Source organism: Podarcis vaucheri, assembly GCF_965113315.1.
Source record: "Podarcis vaucheri genome assembly, chromosome: 10".
NCBI classification, from domain to species: Eukaryota; Metazoa; Chordata; class Lepidosauria; order Squamata; family Lacertidae; genus Podarcis; species Podarcis vaucheri.
Window position 1 is genome coordinate 70,260,776 of NC_138748.1, and position 17,767 is coordinate 70,278,542.

General features: G+C 44.6%; 1 protein-coding gene across 1 annotated transcript in view; it reads right to left on the reverse strand.

Moving 5' to 3' along the window:
* Window positions 1-17,767, reverse strand: part of STRIP2 (striatin interacting protein 2) — a 68,923-nt gene that overhangs the window by 20,594 nt on the left and 30,562 nt on the right. The window contains exons 5-9 of the mRNA XM_082238821.1: window positions 17,525-17,645; window positions 14,457-14,525; window positions 13,272-13,378; window positions 6,796-6,923; window positions 4,237-4,422 (exon numbers count right to left, since the gene is read on the reverse strand). Coding sequence (XP_082094947.1) covers window positions 4,237-4,422; window positions 6,796-6,923; window positions 13,272-13,378; window positions 14,457-14,525; window positions 17,525-17,645 — 611 coding nt within the window. The remainder of the gene's footprint in view (window positions 1-4,236; window positions 4,423-6,795; window positions 6,924-13,271; window positions 13,379-14,456; window positions 14,526-17,524; window positions 17,646-17,767) is intronic.

Below are 17,767 nucleotides of genomic sequence, written 5' to 3' on the forward strand. Positions count from 1 at the left end.
TGTTCACAGAGGCGCAGGTCAACTCTGTGTCCAGGGCAGCTGTCTACCAGCTCCATCTGGTATGCAGGATGAGACCCTCCCTGCCTGCGGACTGTCTCGCCAGAGTGGTGCATGCTCTGGTTATCTCTTGCTTGGACTACTGCAATGCGCTCTACGTGGGGCTATCTTTGAAGGTGACCCGGAAACTGCAGCTAATTCAGAATGCGGCAGCTAGACTGGGGACTGGGGGCGGCCGCCGAGACCACATAACACCGGTCTTGAAAGACCTACATTGGCTCCCAGTACGTTTCCGAGCACAATTCAAAGTGTTGGTGCTGACTTTTAACGCCCTAAATGGCCGCGGTCCAGTATACCTGAAGGAGCGTCTCCACCCCCATCATTCTGCCCGGACACTGAGGTCCAGCGCCAAGGGCCTTCCGGCGGTTCCCTCATTGCGAGAAGTGAGGTTACAGGGAACCAGGCAGAGGGCCTTCTCAGTGGTGGCACCCACCCTGTGGATCGCCCTCCCACCAGATGTCAAAGAGAACTACCAGACTTTTAGCAGACATCTGAAGGCAGCCCTGTTTAGGGAAGCTTTTAATGTTTGATGTATTACTGTATTTTATTATTTTATTGGAAGCCGCCCAGAGTGGCTGGGGAAGCCCAGCCAGATGGGTGGGGTATGAATAATAAATGATGATGATGATGATGATGAAGAAGAAGCTGCCTCGGGTGGCAGGAACGCAAGATGTGGCACTCCACCCCTTCTGCTGGAACGTCCCGCTCTGAGTTTTGGCGAAAGGGAAGCATTTCAGCGCAGGGTCCTGCTGCCCATCTTCCCTGCCCCTGGGGATCCAGCAGATCCTTCTGGTGTTCTTACGATCACACAGGGGCCCCAAAAGCTGCCACCACGAGCATGCAAAGTCAATATCCAATACGCAAGCTTGGCGTGGCGGCAGAAGTTGGTGGTCCTATCGCACGTCCCTGGCTGCAAAATTGATAGCGGACTCCTAGATATGTATTCTCCCTGGCTGCCCCACAGCTAGATTCACATTCCCCCCCCTAAAATAAAACCCCAGTCTAATCTAAATTAGGATTGTATTTGGTTGGGAGGAAACAGCAACTCCCCCCCCAAAAAAAAATGTTTTAGTAGCTCTAATCCAGCCCTTGAGATGTAGAAGGTTAGCAAAAATATATCATACTCATGATAATAAATGCTGGAAATGTAAGGAAAAAGAAGGAACCTTTCACCACATGTGGTGGACGTGCCCCAAGGTAAAAGACTTATGGGAAAGGATTTATAATGAACTGAAAATAGTGTTGAAAACCACATTTATTAAGAAACCAGAAGCCTTTTTACTTGGTATAGTGGGGGGTGAAATCCCCAAAAAGGATGTTACTTTTTTCTGTATGCTACAACAGCTATGAGAATATTATTTGCGAAGAATTGGAAGAAACAAGATTTACCAACTATCGAAGAATGGCAGATGAAGATGATGGACTATATGGAACTTGCTGAACTGACCGGGAGACTCCGAGACCAGAGAGAAGAGACGGTGGAAGAAGATTGGACAAAGTTTAAGGAATATTTGAAAAAATATGTTACCGTATTTTTCGTCCCATAGGACGCTCCGTCCCATAGGACGCACCTAGTTTTTTTGGGGGGAAATAAAGGAAAAAGGAGTTCCCGGCAAGGCTCCCCACGCTGCGGATGTCTGCCAGGCGCGGGGGGCGCTCTGCTTCAGGGCGTCCCACCCGCCGGGCGGCAGGCTGCTATACGCAGCGTGGGGAGCCTTGCCAGGAACTCCCGTAGGGCTGCCTAGGCTGCGGATGTGTTCCTGAAGCACCGACCCCCCTCGCTCTCCAAGCTTCAGCAAAAGCCTGCATTTGCCCCATAGGACGCACCCAGATTTCCCCTTCATTTTTGGAGGGGAAAAAGTGCGTCCTATAGGGCGAAAAATATGGTAATATTTAAGCAGAACAGCTTTGGAACTGGATATAGGCTGTAGGGTTAGAAGATAGTGTATTTTAAAACAGTATTATTTGTAAGTGATAAAATGTGAAGATTTTTATGGTAAAAGTAAGCGTGATAAAAAAAAATGGTTAGAAATTATGATATATGTAAACTGCTAAAGATGAGGTAAAATGAAAATCAGATTGGGGGGGGGACTAGGGGAAGCCCACCTAACAATGTTTAGAAAAAAATAAGGATAAGACAAGAATTTGTTTGTATTGTTTGTTTTTCTGTTTGTGTTGTTTAATTGTGTTGTAAAATGAATAACAAAATTTTTTTGGGGAAAGAGATGTAGGTTAGAACTTTACCTTTTTTTGGACACTTAACTCGCTATAGGAAAAATCAACATTTTAAGCAGGGGTGAGGAGAGTCATTTGGGCTTTTTCATAAGCCTACTCTAAAAATATCACTTTAACAAAAGACCATTAAAAACGGCCTTCCTTTCTACCAATGAACACAACTTTGCAGCCGTGTCTTACGCGTATTTATTCGGAAGTCCCACTGAGTTAAATGGGTTTTACTTCCAGGAAAGTGGCTATACATTTGTAGCCTTTCCTTGACAAAGGCTGCAATTTCCTACCACTTACCTGGGAGAAGGCCACACAGAGCTCAAAGGGACTTCTTTCTCGTTTATTCATTCCAGGTTATTTCTAGAAGGCTAATTGTTCAAACCATAACTTCTGAGTTGGCACGCAATAGGTTTGCACTGCAGAAATCTCAACCCTTCTTGAAACAGCTACAAAACACCCACATTCGCTGAGGTTTTGAGTTTTGCTGAAAGGTAAGGGAGTGGATGCAAACACATTTTTTAAAAGGGAGGCAATGTGTTTGGTATGCCTAAGTTGGCTTCAAAATGAAGTCCATATCATGGTATCAGTTTCATAGTTTCTGACCTGGCAATATATCATGATTTATGTATTTTGTGTGCTATGCAAAAATCAAAAACCAGGAAAGAAATGGTCGTGTGGAAGAGGTGGATGAATTTGGGTATATTAATGTTAGACCTTCAGACCATATGGTTTGAAGCTCAACATCAAAAAAACCTAAGCTCATGGCCGCTGGGCCGATCACCTCCTGGCAAATAGAAGGGGAAGAAATGGAGGCAGTGAGAGATTTTACTTTCTTGGGCTCCATGATCACTGAAGATGGTGACAGCAGCCACGAAATTAAAAGACGCCTGCTCCTTGGGAGAAAAGCAATGACAAACCTAGACAGCGTCTTAAAAAGCAGAGACATCACCTTGCCAACAATGGTCCGTATAGTTAAAGTTATGATTTTCCTAGTAGTGATGTATGGAAGTGAGAGCTGGACCACAAAGAAGGCTGATTGCCAAAGAATGGATGCTTTTAGATTATGGTGCTGGAGGAGACTCTTGAGAGTCCCATGGACTGCAAGAAGAACAAACCTCTCCATTCTGAAGGAAATCAGCCCTGAGTGCTCACTGGAAGGACAGATCCTGAAGCTGAGGCTCCATAAGACACACTTTTTTCTTCCTAAAAAGTAAGGGGAAATGTCTGTCCATCTTATGGAGTGAATGTGTGGTCCCTGGAACCGAATTGCCCAGGGGCAAAAAGGAGATCGTGCTTTCTTTTTAGAAAGAGGGAAGGGAGTGTTGAAACAAATTCGCTGATTGTTTGCCGATTGGGGAGAGAGATAAGGGACGCTAGAGATAAAGGAGGCTGCCTGGGAGGGGGGGAGGTAAAGACAGCAAACTTGCAAAGGGGGGAAACAAGAAGACTAAAGCAATAAGGAGAGAAATTAGAAGAAAAGGAGGAGCAAAAAACTGCTCCAGCTAAGGAAAAGACACTAAGGCGAACAAGAGGGAAGGGGGTGTTGAAAGGAAACAGCTGATTGGTGGGATCGGAAGAGAGATAAGGGTCACCCCAAATTCACCATCAGATCACATAGCATGTCCATGGCTATGGCCTGCACCAAAAAAATCCTTCAGCCACTGTTTCGTGGGGCCGCAATGGCGCAAAAGCGTGGTTACAAAGCACAGATCCACATGGATCCTCAGGATTTTTGCATTGGGTCACCCCAAATTCACCATCAGATCACATGTCTGTGGCCACAGCATGAACCACAAAAATCACACACCCACTGTTTCGTTCAGAATTTTTCCCCCTTGTTTTCCTCCTCTAAAAACTAGGTGCATCTTATGGAGTGAAAAATATGGGTATCGCCTGGGTTTTGCCCAGTCCTGGTTGGCCTTAGAGAGGTGAGCACCCCCCCAAATCTCCTACCCTCCTGCTCCGGTGCCCCCGCTTCTGCTGCTGCTGCTCCACCAGCTCGATGGCGTAGGCAGGGGGAGAGGCTGCCCTCAATCTTCGCATGATTTGGATGCTGTCCTCTGGCAGGGGGGGCAAGCCCAGTTCTTGACGCTTCTTCACCTTCATGGCCTGCAGAGCGTCAAAGCCACCCAGGGTGAACTGCAGAGGCAAGAGAGAGAAGGGAAAGAGTTGGTCCAAGGCATAGCTGTCAACTTACAGATTTGAAAATAAGGGACCAGCAGCCTCAGAAATAAGGGATCAACAGCCAAAATAAGGGATTTTCAGAGCACAGGTATGTTCGACTTCTGAGCCCCTCCGAGCCAAAGGCAGAAAGCCCAGCCAGCAGCCAAACGAAGCCTCAAGCGGTGGTTCCCACAGCGCAGCAACCCGGCAAAGGGGATGCAGCAAGGAAAACCACCGTCACCTCTCCGCTGGGAAGCGCTGAGCAAAGGTGAGTCCCTAGGCAACGCGGCCGATTTGATTGGCACAAGGCATGCAAGCTCCACCCCCCAGTTGTTCTCCGACTCCTTATTGGGTGAGCAACACAGCCAAGCAACACAGTTGGAGCCTCCCTCCTCCCTGGCCGGCAGGGAGGGAGGGAGAGGAGCTGCTTCCTTTGAAACCCGGGAAATTTAAGGGACACCATCAATAAGGAACAGCAGCGGGACACGGTGCTGGGATAAGGGAGTGTCCCGCCAAATAAGGGACAGTTGACAGCTATGCTTCCAGGTGGGTCCTCAACAACGCAGCCTGAGCTGAGAAGCTGGAGGTGGTGGGGTCATCAGAACATCAGAAGGGTCTGGATCAGGCCAGAGTGGACCCATTCCACCCAGCATCTTGTTCCCACAGTGGCCCCACTCAGCCAGAAGCCCACAGTGCTTGTCCTCAAGCACCGTTTGTTGGAAGGACATGGCAAATTTAACAAACAAATAAACGAACAAATACATATTTAACAGGAAATCCGGCAGGACTGAACTGATATGCTTCTGCAAAGCAATTCCTGCGCTCTTGTCATGTCTAGCTGTTGCTGATGATGTGAGAGATATTTTTTTTGCTCCATCTGGGGAAAGTACAAAGTTCTAAACACAGCTCCAATACACACCATTCTGTAGCTGCCTCCCCCCAGCCACAAAATTAAGCCTGCAAAAATCATGCAAGCTTTTTCATGTGCAATGCTTTATTATGTTTTTATATGTTTAATATATGTTGGAAGCCACCCAGAGTGGCTGGGGCAAGCCAGATGGGAGAGATACTAGCTGCTTTGCTTCTCAATATAATCCAGTTGGACACAGGTGGCGCTGTGGGTTAAACCACAGAGCCTAGGACTTGCCGATCAGAAGGTCAGCGGTTCAAATCCCCACGACGGGGTGAGTTCCTGTTGCTGGATAATTGCTCCTGCCAAGCTAGCAGTTCAAAAGCGCGTCAAAGGTGCCAGAGGAGGGCAACCAAAATAGTCAAAGGCCTGGAAACGATGCCTTATGAGGAACGGCTAAGGGAGCTGGGCATGTTTAGCCTGGAGAAGAGGAGGTTAAGGGGTGATATGATAGCCATGTTCAAATATATAAAAGGATGTCATATAGAGGAGGGAGAAAGGTTGTTTTCTGCTGCTCCAGAGAAGGGGACACGGAGCAATGGATCCAAACTACAAGAAAGAAGATTCCACCTAAACATTAGGAAGAACTTCCTGACAGTAAGAGCTGTTCGACAGTGGAATTTGCTGCCAAGGAGTGTGGTGGAGTCTCCTACTTTGGAGGTCTTTAAGCAGTGGCCTGACAACCATATGTCAGGAGTTCTCTGATGGTGTTTCCTGCTTGGCAGGGGGTTGGACGTGATGGCCCTTGTGAGATGTTCTCTATGATTCTATGATTCTAAGTGCAAGTAGATAAATAGGTACCGCTCCGGCGGGAAGGTAAACGGCGTTTCCGTGCGCTGCTCTGGTTCGCCAGAAGTGGCTTAGTCATGCTGGCCACATGACCCGGAAGCTGTACGCCGGCTCCCTCGGCCAATAAAGCGAGATGAGCGCCGCAACCCCAGAGTCGGTCATGACTGGACCTAATGGTCAGGGGTCCCTTTACCTTTATAATCTAGTTGGCCTCTGTTATTTTCTCCTACCAATAGGGAAAGGGAAAGGGATCCCTGACCATTGGCCAGCATGACTAAGCCGCTTCTGGTGAACCAGAGCAGCGCACGGAAACGCTGTTTACCTTCCCACCGGAGAGGTACCTATTTATCTACTTGCACTTTGAGGTGCTTTCGAACTGCTAAGTTGGCAGGAACCCATTAAGGACTCTATATGGGCTCTTGGGTACCCCAGAAGGGAAAGAGAGCAGTTTTTTTTCTTATAAGGAAACTGAGCTCTGAGTAAGCGCCTGGAACCCCCGACATCTCTCGCCGCTCGGAGACCGGGGTAGCACGTAACGGAGCGCTTTTTCTTTGAGACCTACAGCAGGCGTGATTTGCCACAGGCCACAAACATGCGTCGCTTGAGCCCGAGTTGCTCCTGTCGAAAGGCAAGCTCAGAACCTCACTCACCACGAGGACCTTCCAGAGCAAAAGCAAGACTTTCTTCATGGGGAAGTGGGGAGCGTGTCCGCTGCAGAACTTGGTCACCATGGTGAAAAGAAGGAGTGCAAAGGGCTCCTCGCCGTGCAGAGGAAAACCTAGGAGGGTGAGGTGGGGAGACACAAGTCAAAAGGGGCCGAGAGGGGGGGGGGGGGTTGGAGGGCTATGGATTCAATACAAATGCAATAGGAAGAAAGAAGGAAGTCAGATTAACCTCAGCCAGAGCCAGGGCCTTTTCAGCACTGGCCCCAACTTGGTGGACCGCTCTGTCTCATGAGACCAGGGCCCTGCAGGATCTGATTTCTTTCCGCAGGGCCTGTAAGAAAGAGTTGTTCCGCTTGGTCTTTGGCTTGGAATCAACTTGATCCCCTTCCCCTCGTTCTTCTTTCCTTTCTCTTTCTGTGATGGAACTCCTATTTGGGGACTTCCCTGGCTTTTTTCTGGCCCACGTAGGACCAGTCTGGATAGTTGGCCTTGGTGAAGACTTGACGTTTTCATCCCCCTAAAAGTTTTTGATTTGAGTTTCTACTGAAATGAGGCTGCATTTTAATGTTGCATTTTAATCTTGTTTTTAAGTTGTATTTTAATCAATTGTTTTATACCTGGTGTTAGCTGGCCTGAGCCCAGTCTTGGCTGGGGAGGGCCGGGTATAAAGGAAATTTATTATTATTATTATTATTATTATTATTATTATTATTATTATTATTATTTAATAGTTGTAGAGACATGTACTGGACCGTCCACAAGTCGTTCTCTCTATATGTTCTTCCCAACGCTTCCCCAGTGTTGTTCTTATCAGTTAGATTTTCCTATTCGCTTGCGAATGAGCTCTCCAAATGACTTCCATTTAAATGCAAGGGTCTTTTTAGTGAAACTTCCGGGTTAGCGCCTCCGGTAATGGCTGAATTCCTCTGACCGGGAGGAATTCGCTTCGTGGAAATTAGGGTCCGACCGCCACGGCGAAGGCGGGGACCCACAAAAAAACACAGGCGGGTGAAGCCTGTGAACGTGGGATTCGGCTGGCACCTTTTGCGCCTCCCCTACTCGTGGGGAAACCCGGTTTCGGGGATCCAGAGCGACGTGGGGTGAGTGGCACGGTGCTGCAAATTGACTGCTTCTTTCACGGAGTGAAGCCACATTGCTGTTGCCGGAGAGGGCTGACTTTTTCCTGTGGACAATTTGATTTTAAAACAACTACCCGTGAGTAGAACGGAAAATTGGATTTTTAAACGTCTTAATTTGGTACCGAAACGGGGAGGTTTCAAACAGGAAGTCCGCCTTCCCCTTTTGTAAATAGACTGGAGCAAAAAAGCTTCAAGCTAAAGTCTTGGAAAGCTTTCCATAAAGGATTAAACTTCCATCGGCTAAAATCATCGGCTAAAACTTTGAGCTGTGCTTAAAAGGAATGATACAAATAGAAATGGTTTCCCCCTAGAGGAAGCCTTTGAAATTGTTACATGAGCTGAGCTGGGGAAATTTCCAGCTGCAAGATAAGACTGTGAGAATCTGGGATTGACCTTGGACTGTTAAGAATGTTGACAGAAGAAGCCTTAGTGGTTGCATTAAGTAAGATTAATGACTCACTGGAACAGCTCCATAGGAAGACAGATGTGACCATTATAAAACTTGATAACTTGGAACAAAAAGTGACTAATTTTGGACAAAAAGTGAATATTAATACAGAAGCTATTCAGGAATCGATACAGGGATCTACCTTGACATGGCAAATTGAGGAGAAGGCGGGGGAGAAAGTTCTTAGAGCCCCAGCCTCACAGATGCAATTTGATGACTACAAGTGGATGCCTTTTATGACGGAATCTAGAGAAAGCCAGACTTTGAGGATTGGAGCCCCGCTTGGACTGGAGAAGGAAAGTTGGATAGATCCCTTCATGCAGGGATTCACTGACCTTTGGGACCTGGACTTGGGCCAGGAGGAGACTGGAGTTGTGGGGACTGCTAGACTTGATCTTGAGGAACTTTGAAATATGACTGGAAATACCTTGTGAATTTTAGTTTTAACTATGGAGATCTGGCTGATTTGTTGAGAAGGAATAAAAACATTGCTAGGTGGGAATTTCCTCGAGATTTACTTTTCAGCATCAGAGGAAGAAAAATAAGAACAAGATCAGGAGAAGACAAAGTAAAGTGCATGTATAAACATGAAGAAGACTCGCAGAAGGGACTTGGAAAAGAGTTAAGAGCCTCGGACAGAAGATCACCAGGTTGATGGACTATATGGAATTGACGGAAATAACTGGCAGAATTCGGGACCAGGGAGAAGAGACGGTGGAAGAATATTGGAAAAAGTTTAAAATCTATATATGGAAATAATGTAAAATTAATGAATGTTAGAAAAATGTTGGAAGGAAATTATATGGCCTTAGTAGAAATGCTTTAAGGAATTAAGCATAAATAAGTATTATAATTTTAATGGAAAATAAGGTTAAAATATGTTAAGATAATCATATGACAGAAAATAGAGAAAGATGGAAAGGATTTGCTGAAACAATTAATAGAAATGGAATACAAAAAGGGAGGTGAGAGGAGGTCGATGAAACAAGGGAATGAAAGAGAGGATATTGAGATGGTATGATGTGTGTTTTTTGAACTGTTTTTGCTTTTGCTTTGTTTAATGTGCTAATGTTGTGTTGTGTATTGTTTATATATTGTATTGTATGTTTTTTTCTTCTTTTTTCTTCTTTCTTTTTTGTAAGGTTTAAAAATAATAAATATTATTTTAAAAGAAAAAAAGCAAGGGTCTTTTTAGTGGTGGCTCCCCGTTCGTGGAATGCTCTCCCCAGGGAGGCTCACCCGACACCATCATTATATATCTTTAGTCGCCAGGCAAAAGCTTTCCTCTGTAACCAGGCCCTTGGCCTTTAACTGTCTGTGGCCTTGGTAATGCTTTTAGTAATCGCATATAAATAAAAATTATAAAATTGCATTTTAACCTGTATTTTAAATTGGTTCCCCCCCTCCATTATGTTTTTACTGTGATTTTTTTGGTGTTAGCCGCCCTGAGCCCAGCTCTGGCCGGGGAGGGCAGTGTATAAATTTATTATTATTATTATTATTATTATTATTATTATTATTATTATTATTAGACTACAGCTGCACGGATGTTATTGGCCCAGAGATGGAAAGAAGCTAAAGTCCCGATCAAAGAAGAATGGCAGATCAAGTTGATGGATTATGCTGAAATGGCTAAAATGTCCGGAAGAATCAGAAATCAGGAAGACCAAAATTTTAATAAGGAATGGGGGGAATTGATAACTTATCTCAAAAACCATTACAAACAGTTAAAATTGTTAGTAGGATTTGAATAACACTTGTAGTTTAATGGTGAGATACAACGGAGAGGTAAAATATTTGGATTATTATAAAAGATGCGGGAGGAAATGATTAACAATAAGACCCACAAACAGTTTGCCGCATTGATTCCAGATGTTCCCCATCAACTTTGCCAACTCTATGTATTCCACCATCTTGACCTGCCATTCTTCCAATGTTGGAATTTCCATTTCTGAGCCAGATGTATCCTTGCAGTCCTTGTGGCATACATAAACAAATTTACATCTTTCTCTTTTTTTAATTTCCTCTAGGACTGGAGCAAATTTGTATTTTATGTGGAAGAACATTGTAAACATCCGAAAACGTTTGTAGGCTTGAGTTGAAATGTTTTGTAATATGAAAATAAGGAACCGATTGACATATAAAGAGGTGAAATATAAAAAGAAGATAGAAGGTAAAAAAGTGCCTATAGAAATGCTAAGAATTTATCAAAGATGTTTGGAAGTCAGAAAGAGGGAGGGAAGGAGGTCGATGCTCAGTTTGAGCAATGCTTTAAGTTACAGAATTATGTAACAGAATGTGAATATGATAAATATGGAAAACTCAATAAAAATTACTATAAAAATAAAAAATAAATAAAACGAAAATCAATAGGACCCACAAAAGGGAGGAGGGAATTCCAGGAGATTACCTATCTGGAATCTTGTTTCTATGTTGTATATACAACTGTAAAATTTTAATATGAAAAACCGAATAAATAAAATTATTTAAGGCCAAAAATTTGAAATTACAAGAAGTGCCAACAGTGGAGGAATGGCAGATGAAGATGATGGACTTTTGGGAACTAGCTGATCTGACCGGAAGAGTCTGCGACCAGAAGGAGGAGGAGAAGAACCAGGAGGAATGGAGGAAATTCAAAGACTATTTAGCTAAATATGCTAAGATAATTTAAATAGAATTACTTGCGAGCATCAGATTGGCCTGGGATTAAAATAAGCGATGTTGTAGAATATTATGGTTTAAAAAACAAATGAAAAGAAAGAAAGATGTTAACTGACTAAGTAAATTTTATGTGAAGATAGTTTTGGAAAACTGCTACAATGATTTATATGGAAACTCAGCCAGGGGGACTTGAGGAAGTCACCTAACAATGTGAACAAAAGTGGAATTATTACAGGTAGGATAAACATTTGCTTGTTTTCTTTTTGATGTTTTCTTTTTATTTGTTTGTTATAAATTTGGAAAACTAATAAAAAAAATTTGACACAATATTGACTTTGAGAGATGGGAAGTAATGTGGAACAAAACAATTAAATTTACAGCATGTGTGGCTCTCCAAGAGAATTTAATGAAAATGATGTACCATTGGTACATTACCCAGAGTAAGCTGGCCAAAATGTATAGGTGCCAGGACAAATTATGTTGGAAATGTAAGGTGAAGGAAGGGAACTTCCTACATATGTGGTGGTCCTGTGCTAAGGTCAAGGCTTTTTGGGACATAATTTACAATGAATTAAAAAAAATATTAAAATATAACTTCAGCAAAAAAAAACAGAGGCATTTTTATTAGGGCTAATTGATGAAGAAATGAATAAAAAAGATGTCAATTTATTTATGTATGCCACAACGGCAGTGAGAATCCTCTTGGCTCAAAGGTGGAAGCAGAAAGAGATCCCGACATTGGAAGACTGGAGAATATAAATGGTAGAATTTGTGGAGTTGGCGAAGCTGACAGGGAGAATCAGGAATCAGGAAGAAAAATATCAAAAGCACTGGAGCAAATTTATTTATTATTTGAAAGTGAAGGAATGGGTTTCTGTGCAGTCAGTTTGAAACGGGACCCAAAACCCCCCTTTTCTTCTTTCTCCAAGCGAGCATTTCTAAAATGCATTAACTTGAGCTGGTGAGCAAATGCATAACAAGAACACAGCTGTATAAACAAAGCTCTCTCCTTTATCAGTCACGGCAAAGGATGATCTTGGCTGTTCCAGTGGAGTAGGGATGACATGTCTGGGTCTTATCTTACCACATTCTGACGCACAGACCTAGTCCAGGAACAGCGCCACAGTGTGTTCTTGGAGTTGGCGACCTCTTGCTCCAAGATAAGAGCATTGGAATAGGAATACCCTTTTATGGTCAGGAGTACAGGAAGGAATACCCTTTTATGGTCAGGAGTACAGGAAGGAATACCCTTTTATGGTCAGGAATACAGGAAGGAATACCCTTTTATGGTCAGGAGTACAGGAAGGAATACCCTTTTATGGTCAGGAGTACAGGAAGGAATACCCTTTTATGGTCAGGAGTACAGGAAGGAATACCCTTTTATGGTCAGGAGTACAGGAAGGAATACCCTTTTATGGTCAGGAGTACAGGAAGGAATACCCTTTTATGGTCAGGAGTACAGGAAGGAATACCCTTTTATGGTCAGGAGTACAGGAAGGAATACCCTTTTATGGTCAGGAGTACCGGAGCAGGAACATCTGTGATGTCAACCTGCGTGTACAAGCTGACGTGGCTGGATTCCTGGGGAAGGGGGAGAGGGTGCCTGGAGAATATATATACTGCATTAAATTTCTCATTTCTTTGGACTTGCTGTGGACTGACCACGCAAGTGCCTTTCTACTGCTCCGGAGAGCAGGAATAAAGAACTCTTTCTCTGAACCAACCCTCGGTGTCATTTGACTTCCTTCCTCCTGTCTGGGAGCAACGCAGAGCCCACCAATTGGTAATGTCTAATAAGGCTACAAAAGAAAACTGTACTCATTTAAAAACGTTTGTAGCATTAACGTGAAATGTTTTGTAATGTGAAATTATGATGCTGATTTATAAATAAGAATGTGATTTCTTAAGGTGATTATAGGTAAAGAAGTGATTATGGGAATGCGAAAGATATGTTATAGGCTATAGGGATGCGAGAAAGAGAGGTAGAAGGAAGTCAAATCTCACTTTGAGCAAATAAGATGTTGCGAATATGTGTATTGTATTGAATTAAAATGGAAAAATTCAATAAAAATTCAATAAAAATTATGTTAATTTTTTTGGGGGGGGAATAAAAAAAATAAATTTATTTTAAAAAGGTAATGATTCTAGACTACACAGAGGGAGGAGAAGAAAGCCCCCCCCCGTGCCCAATCAGAGAATTGACAAAAACCTACTGAGCTCAGTCCTGAATGTATCACGGGCGGCCTTCCACGTTGGGGGGTCCGTTTCCATCTCCACGCGCATTGCTTCCACCATTAGGTACATGACACTCAACAACACCCTGGTGGGAAAGCAGAGAGGAGAAATCAATGTCCCGAACCACAGGAAGGGAGGCGGAAAATGCCCCGCCCACTTGGGGCACCAGCCCCGCCCACCAGGGGTACAGGTGACCCTGAACCCATTGCCCACCCCAAGAGAATGAGGCCCCCCCAACGAAAAAAATATTCCCAGCAAGAACTTCTCAAGTCCAAAAGCCAAAAAGGAGCCCTGGGGGAAAAGATTGGAAGAATGGCCACTGGTCCCATCACCTCCTGGCAAATAGAAGGGGAAGAAATGGAGGCAGTGAGGGATTTTACTTTCTTGGTCTCCGTGATCACTGCAGATGGTGACAGCAGCCATGAAATTAAAAGACGCCTGCTTCTTGGGAGGAAAGCAATGACAAACCTAGACAGCATCTTAAAAAGCAGAGACATCACCTTGCCAACAAAGGCCCGTATAATAAAAGCTATGGTTTTCCCAGTAGTGATGCATGGAAGTGAGAGCTGGACCATAAAGAAGGCTGATCGCCGAAGAATGGATGCTTTTGAATTCTGGTGCTGGAGGAGACTCTTAAGAGTCCCATGGACTGCAAGAAGGTCAAACCTCTCCATTCTGAAGGAAATCAGCCCTGAGTGCTCACTGGAAGGACAGATCCTGAAGCTGAGGCTCCAAGACTCTGGCCACCTCATGAGAAGAGAAGACTCCCAGGAAAAGACCCTGATGTTGGGAAAGATGGAGAGCACAAGGAGAAGGGGACGACGGAGGACGAGATGGTGGGACAGTGTTCTCGAAGCGACCGGCATGAGTTTGACCAAACTGCAGGAGGCAGTGGAAGACAAGAGTGCCTGGCGTGCTCTGGTCCAGAGGGTCACGAAGAGTCGGACACGACTAAACGACTAAACAACAACAACAAACCTGGGGGGGGGTGCTAGTGGGATTACCTGGGAGGTGCTAGAAGGCCAGGGAGTTGCAAGGAGTGCTGGAGATGCAGATGGCTGAATCAAGCTCATCTGATTGGAATTTGAAGAAATGTGCAATTAATTGTTTTGAATTTTACTGGGTCGTTTACCGACAGTCCCAGGGCAACATCAGTGACTCACCTGAGCTCAGTGCTATCAGCCAGAGAGATGGCTGGCTTCCTCAAGGCGCTCCCAGATGCTTGGCTGTTGCTGGAATACACAGAAAAGATCGAGTAAAATACCACCAAATTGTTCCTTCTGGAGACTTTAGATTGGGGATGGGGGGCGGAATCACTGGCAATTAATTGTACCCTGGCAGATGGCTTGCAATTGCCGGACTTGGGAAAAGCATCCGTCTCCTGCTAGCAGATGGAGGCGAAGTACGACAATCCCGGAACGTGGCAGCTTTTAAAATTATTTTTAAATTATTATTTCTGACGACCAGGGTGAGCCAGCACGGCCAAATTTTAATCACCACCTCGGTTCGTGCCTCCATGCCACGAACCGCTTCTGAGACCCTTCTCTATGCAAACCATCAGAGGCGAAGTGAGTCAGCGTATGAGAGAGAGAGAGCCTTTTTATGCCACAACAGCAGCAAGAATACTTATTGCAAAGTATTGGAAGACACAAGATCTACCCACTCTGGAAGAATGGCAGATGAAGGTGATGGACTACATGGAATTGGCGGAAATGACTGGCAGAATCCGAGACCAGGGAGAAGAGTCGGTGGAAGAAGACTGGAAGAAATTTAAAGACTATTTACAGAAATATTGCAAAATTAATGAATGTTAGAATGATGTCAGAATGAAGTTAGGTGGTTTAAGCAGCAATGTTATAAAGGTGTATGTAAAAATGGATTGTAAACAGGTGAGAATCCAAAGTTATAATATATTATGTTAAAGGACTAAGATAAAAACAAAGAGGGAAAGAAATTGCTGAATTAACTAACTGAACTGGAATACAAAAAAGGGAGGCGTGAGGAGGTCAGGGAAACAAGGAAATGAATGTAAGGTATGGAAAGACTGATGTATTTTTTAAAAGTGATTTTTATCTTTTTTTGTATTTGTATTTTTTCTTTTGTATTTGTTTTTCTTCTTTTTTTAATTCATGTAATTCTTTTCTTTGAAACCTTAATAAATATCATTAAAAGAGAGAGAGAGAGAGCCTTTTTAGTGGTGGCCCTCAGAATGACAGCCAGGGAAATTATTTATTATTTCTTCAGTTTCTATCCCAGCTGTCCTCCAAGGAATTCAGGGTGGCAAACAACTCCCCGTTTTATCCTCATAACGACCCTGTGAGGTTGTTAAGTAAGGCTAGGTAAGGCTGAGAGACTGGGGCAGGCCCAAGCTCACCCTGGGCTGAGGGAGGATTCGAACTCTGGTCTCTCAGGTTGTAGTCCAGCGCTCTAACCACTGCGCCACCACTGCCCCCATCACTGACTGCAAGCACCAAAGGCCATTTCACTTTAGGACCACCTTGCCCCACATGAACCAATTTCCTTATCATTCTCACACTGGCAAAGATATTTTTTTTGTTTCCTTGGGCATTTGGGCAACACTGGGGACTGGACATATTTACTTTACATTTTAAACACGTGTAAGTTATTTTCTAAACTGCATTCAATCCGTCTCGTAAATCACTTCCGGACTTTTCGCCGTGCGGGAAGCGATTCATAATTTCACATAAAGCTATTGCTGTTTTAGAATTGCATTTGCTTTGTTGCTGTTATTTTTTACTAAAATCTGGGGTTTTTTGGAGGGGGGTCGTTTGTTTATGGAAAAGCAGGCAATAAATATTCATGCGAAATATAAATAGTGGGGAAAGAACGAGTGACATGCAAAACTGAACTGGCATGAGGGATCCAAGCCCCAAAGTCTTTTAACCTGCCCCTGTGTGGACACACCAGGTCTGATGCTAGGTGTGGCAGCCAAAAATTTGCTCAGTACCGTTCCTCACCTCCTGGCCCCTGTTGTCCCACTTTAGCCAATAAAGGTAAAGGGACCCCTGACCATTAGGTCCAGTCGTGGATGACTCTGGGGTTGCCGAGGGAGCCGGCGTACAGCTTCTGGGTCATGTGGCCAGCATGACTAAGCCACTTGTGGTGAACCAGAGCAGCGCACGGAAACGCCGTTTACCTTCCCGCTGGAGTGGTACCTATTTATCTACTTGCACTTGACGTGCTTTCGAACTGCTAGGTTGGCAGGAGCTGGGACCGAGCAACGGGAGCTCACCCCGTCGCGGGGATTCGAACTGCCAACCTTCTGATTGGCAAGCCCTAGGCTCTGTGGTTTAACCCACAGCGCCACCCACGTCCTTACTTTATCCTATAGTAGGGCTTTTATACGTAATGCCCTAGCTATGCGAGAGAGCAGCCACTCCATAATTTGTCAAGCTCTTCCTCCTCAATGGCACCAACTAGACTACATAATCTGGCTGCTCATGAGTGCATGAGTGTATGTTGGGGGGAATATTATAATAATAATAATAATAATAATAATAATAATAATAATAATAATAATAATAATTTATTATTATTTATACCCCACCCATCTGGCTGGGTTTCCCCAGCCACTCTGATAGTTGTTCTTCTCTTTGACATCTGGTGGGAGGGCGTTCCACAGGGCGGGTGCCACCACCAAGAAGGCCCTCTGCCTGGTTCCCTGTAACTTGGCTTATCACAGGGAGGGAACCGCCAGGAGGCCCTCAGCGCTGGACCTCAGTGTCCGGGCAGAAGGATGAGGATGAAGATGCTCCTTCAGATATACTGGACCGAGGCCGTTTAGGGCTTTTTAAAGGTCAACACCATGGAAACGTACTGGGAGCCAATGGAGGTCTTTCAGGACCAGTGTTATATGGTCTCGGCAGCCAGTCCCAGTCACCTGTCTGGCTGCCACATTCTGGATTAGTTGTAGTTAGTTGTAGATCTTTGACAGTTCCGCTGAAACATATTTCCATCCCTCAAACCCCTCGTCCGGCGACCAGGGTGGTCCCCGATGTGTTGTCCACCATTGCTTCACCTACCCAGTCCTTCCACAGGTTGCTCTCGCAGGTCAGTCTGTGAGTTTTTGTGAAGCAGAACTCCCCCTCCCCAATGCACACCTGATTTATTTATTTTTTAAAAATTGAAATAGCAATTTCCAGGAACAGAGACAAAAGGAGCCCGCACTAAAATGCCAGCTTCAGATCCTGTTTTCAGAAGAATATCTTACGCCATCTCCATGTTCAGCAACTCCAGGAAGGCAGTGAAGGTCCCCATCTGGTACAGGAGGAAGTTGTTGTGCCGGGACCAGCGGAGGACATCTGCCTCTGTGTCGCACTCCCCAAAGACCCCTGGGAAGAAGAGAGGAGGGGAGGGAAAAAGCCAGTAAGGGAGGGGGCATGAGACATGAGACGATGCTGTCAATTTGCATTTCTAAGTACAGAAAGTATTGATCTGGTGTGCAGAGATCTTC